At 36.4% G+C, this 3,042-nt stretch overlaps 1 protein-coding gene across 1 annotated transcript; it reads left to right on the top strand.

Moving 5' to 3' along the window:
- Positions 1-2,222: 2,222 nt before the first annotated feature.
- On the top strand, positions 2,223-2,663 carry LOC134367670 (large ribosomal subunit protein uL15-like). Its single transcript, XM_063084414.1, has one exon. The coding sequence runs from the start codon at positions 2,223-2,225 to the stop codon at positions 2,661-2,663; it is 441 nt and encodes a 146-aa protein (XP_062940484.1).
- Positions 2,664-3,042: the final 379 nt, after the last annotated feature.

Genomic DNA, 3,042 nt, shown 5'->3' on the forward strand with positions numbered 1-3,042 from the left:
GAAAGCAGCAGACACCACCCAGCATCTTTCTGGACCTCAAAAACAGACCAAGAGAAAATCTGAGGGGGAGAAAGAAAGAAAGAAAAGGAAAATCAGTTCCTTCAAGGAGTAGAACATTCTCAAGCCCCAGGAAAATTCTTCCTTATGCTGGAAATGATGAGGTTCCTCAGCTAAGCTTCCTGCTCCTTTCAGATAAAATGGATCATTTCCTAGAAAAATGTACATTTCCAAACCTGACTGAAGACAAAAAACATAGTCTGAATGAACAGATCGCTGTAAAATGTTAAGAAAATAATAAAAATATTCACCTTTCTCAAGGAAGCAGACCCAGTTAGTTTTATGGGTCAGTTCTACCAATTTCATCAAGAACAGAAAATATCTTTTCTACTTATACTTTTTAGAGTTTAAAAAGATAGAAATATTGCCAATATGTATATTCTACCAGATTAGCATAACTCTGATATCCAAATTTTATAAGACCTTATAAGCCAAACTCACTTACAAAAGTAAACGTAGATGTCCTCAATAAAATTTTAGCCAAAAACCCCAAAAACTACTAGAGTGGAAGAATATTATGTCCAAGTGTTTATTCCAGGAATGCAAACATCATTCATATTAAGAACCATATCAATATGACTTATCATATTAGCAGAATAATGAGAAAATTACATTACTTTTACTGAATGCTAAATTATTTTAACAAAATTAAAAAACTTTTTCTAATAAAAGCTCTTCATAATTTAAAATATGTAACTTTTTAAACTTGAGATAGAATACTTTTATGGGTTGAAAATTTGTTCCCTCCAAAGCTCATGTGGAAGTTTGGTCCCCAATGTGACAGTCTTGAAAGGTGGGATCTTTAGGAGGTGATTGGATCATGAGGCCTCTGTCCTCATGAATAGATTTATCCCTTCATAGATTAATGGGTTAATGGTTTAGTGGGTTATCATGGGTGTGGACTGCAGGCTTTATAAGCAGAGCACATGAAAACACTCTTGCTATCCTCACCATGTGGTACCCTGTGCTGCCATGGAACTCTGTTCAGAGTCCCTACCAAGTAGGTCCTCACCAGATGTTCCCCCTGGACCTTGGACTTCCCAGCCTCTAAAACTGTAAGAAATAAATTTTGTTTTCTCATAAATTACCCAGTTTCAGATATTCTGTTATAAGCAACAGAAAATGGGCTAATACAAATATCTACCAGAAACCTATAGTAAACAACATAGTTAACATGAAAACTTGAACAACATTCTTGTTATAGGTAGGAACAAGACAAGAATGCTCATTATTTCCACAACATTGTTCTGGAAAACCTAGCCAATGTAACAGGACATTAAAGTGTAAGAAGAGCTAAAAATATTAGAAAGGAAGAGAAAAAATTATGATAACTTCTAGACAATTTGAATCCGAGAGAAGCAACCACAAAACTATAAAACTAATTAAGAAACCTGTAAAGGTGGCCAGATACGCAATCACAATACCTAAGTTCTTAAAGCTTTACTACGCATCAGAAATAACTGATGCAACGAACCCATATACCACCTGTCAATAAATATTTCTTAAAAGAACAACAAAAAATGCTATCAACAGAATATCTCACTCACGATAGCAACAAAAACTATTTTTAAAAATCTCCTAAGGAAAAAGAAATTTCCTAAGAATAAGATTCACCAGAAATGAAAATATATATTAACTTAACTTATGAATTGAATGCCAAAGAAAATCTTAATAAGATGTTTAATAACGCATGGCAAACTGAATTTCATGTCCCTTTGAATAGGTAAAAGCATAAGAATAACCAAAAATTATTTGGAAAAAAGATGATGGAGGGATTTACCTTACCAGATTTAAAATGTTCTTCTTCTGCAACTACAGTTTTGAAAGAATGTGGTGTAATCCTGAAGCACATTCTTTTTATATGTTATAAAAGTAGCCTTATAATCATTGGGGAAAGGTTGGCCTACTAAATACTACAATAATTGGTATACATTAAGAAAATAACAAAGTCAGATTCTTATTTCCTGCCATCCTAAAAGGAAATTCCACAGGGCTTAAGTTATAAACACAAACACACACCCATGCACGAGCATACACTATAAGACTATGCAAGAAAAAAACAGGAAATTTTATATCTGAATCTCAGAATGCCTCCATAGGAAAGATAGAAAACATTAAAATAATTGATAGGGCAGAGGGCTCTCTCTTTCATCTCGGCAACTGCCATGCCATCCAGACTGAGGAAGACCTGGAAACTCACCGGCCACGTGAGCCACGTCCACGGCTGTATCGACAAGCACCAGAAGCATCCAGGAGGCCGGAGTAATGCTGGTGGCATGCATCATCACAGGATCAGCTTCAACAAATATCAACCAGGTTACTTTGGGAAAGTTGGTATGAGGCATTACCACTTAAAGAGGAACCAGAGTTTCTGCCCACCTGTCAACCTTGATAAATTGTGGACCTTGGTCAGTGAACAGACACAGGTAAATGCTGCTAAAAGCAAGACTGGAGCGGCTCCAATCATTGATGTGGTGCAACCGGGCTACTACAAAATTCTAGGGAAGGGAAAGCTCCCAAAGCAGCCTGTCATCGTGAAGGCCAAATTATTCAGCAGAAGAGCTGAGGAGAAGATTAAGAGTGTCGGGGGGGGGCCTGTATCTTAGTGGCTTGAAGCCACATGAAGGGATGTTCATTAAATGCTAGCAAATGGCCAAAATAAAATAAAATAAAATAATTTATTAGAACCATATAAAAATCTAAAACTTCAACAAAAATGTAAAGAACAAAAATAAAGACAAGCAGCAGACTTCGGAAAACAATTTGCAACCCAGGTTACACAATTAATTTCTACAACATTGTATCAGTCTGTGTCTGTTACTTATTTTAAAATACCTGGAACCAGATAATTTATTGCTTACAGTTTCAGAGGCTGGGAAGTCCACAATCCAGGGAACACATCTGGTGAGGTGACTCTACAGCAATGCAGAGTGTCATGTGGTGAGAATGGCAGAGCAGAAAGAGAGAGACTCTCACGTGCTCTCC

The sequence above is a fragment of the Cynocephalus volans genome, chromosome X (genome assembly GCF_027409185.1).
Source record: "Cynocephalus volans isolate mCynVol1 chromosome X, mCynVol1.pri, whole genome shotgun sequence".
Taxonomy (NCBI): domain Eukaryota; kingdom Metazoa; phylum Chordata; class Mammalia; order Dermoptera; family Cynocephalidae; genus Cynocephalus; species Cynocephalus volans.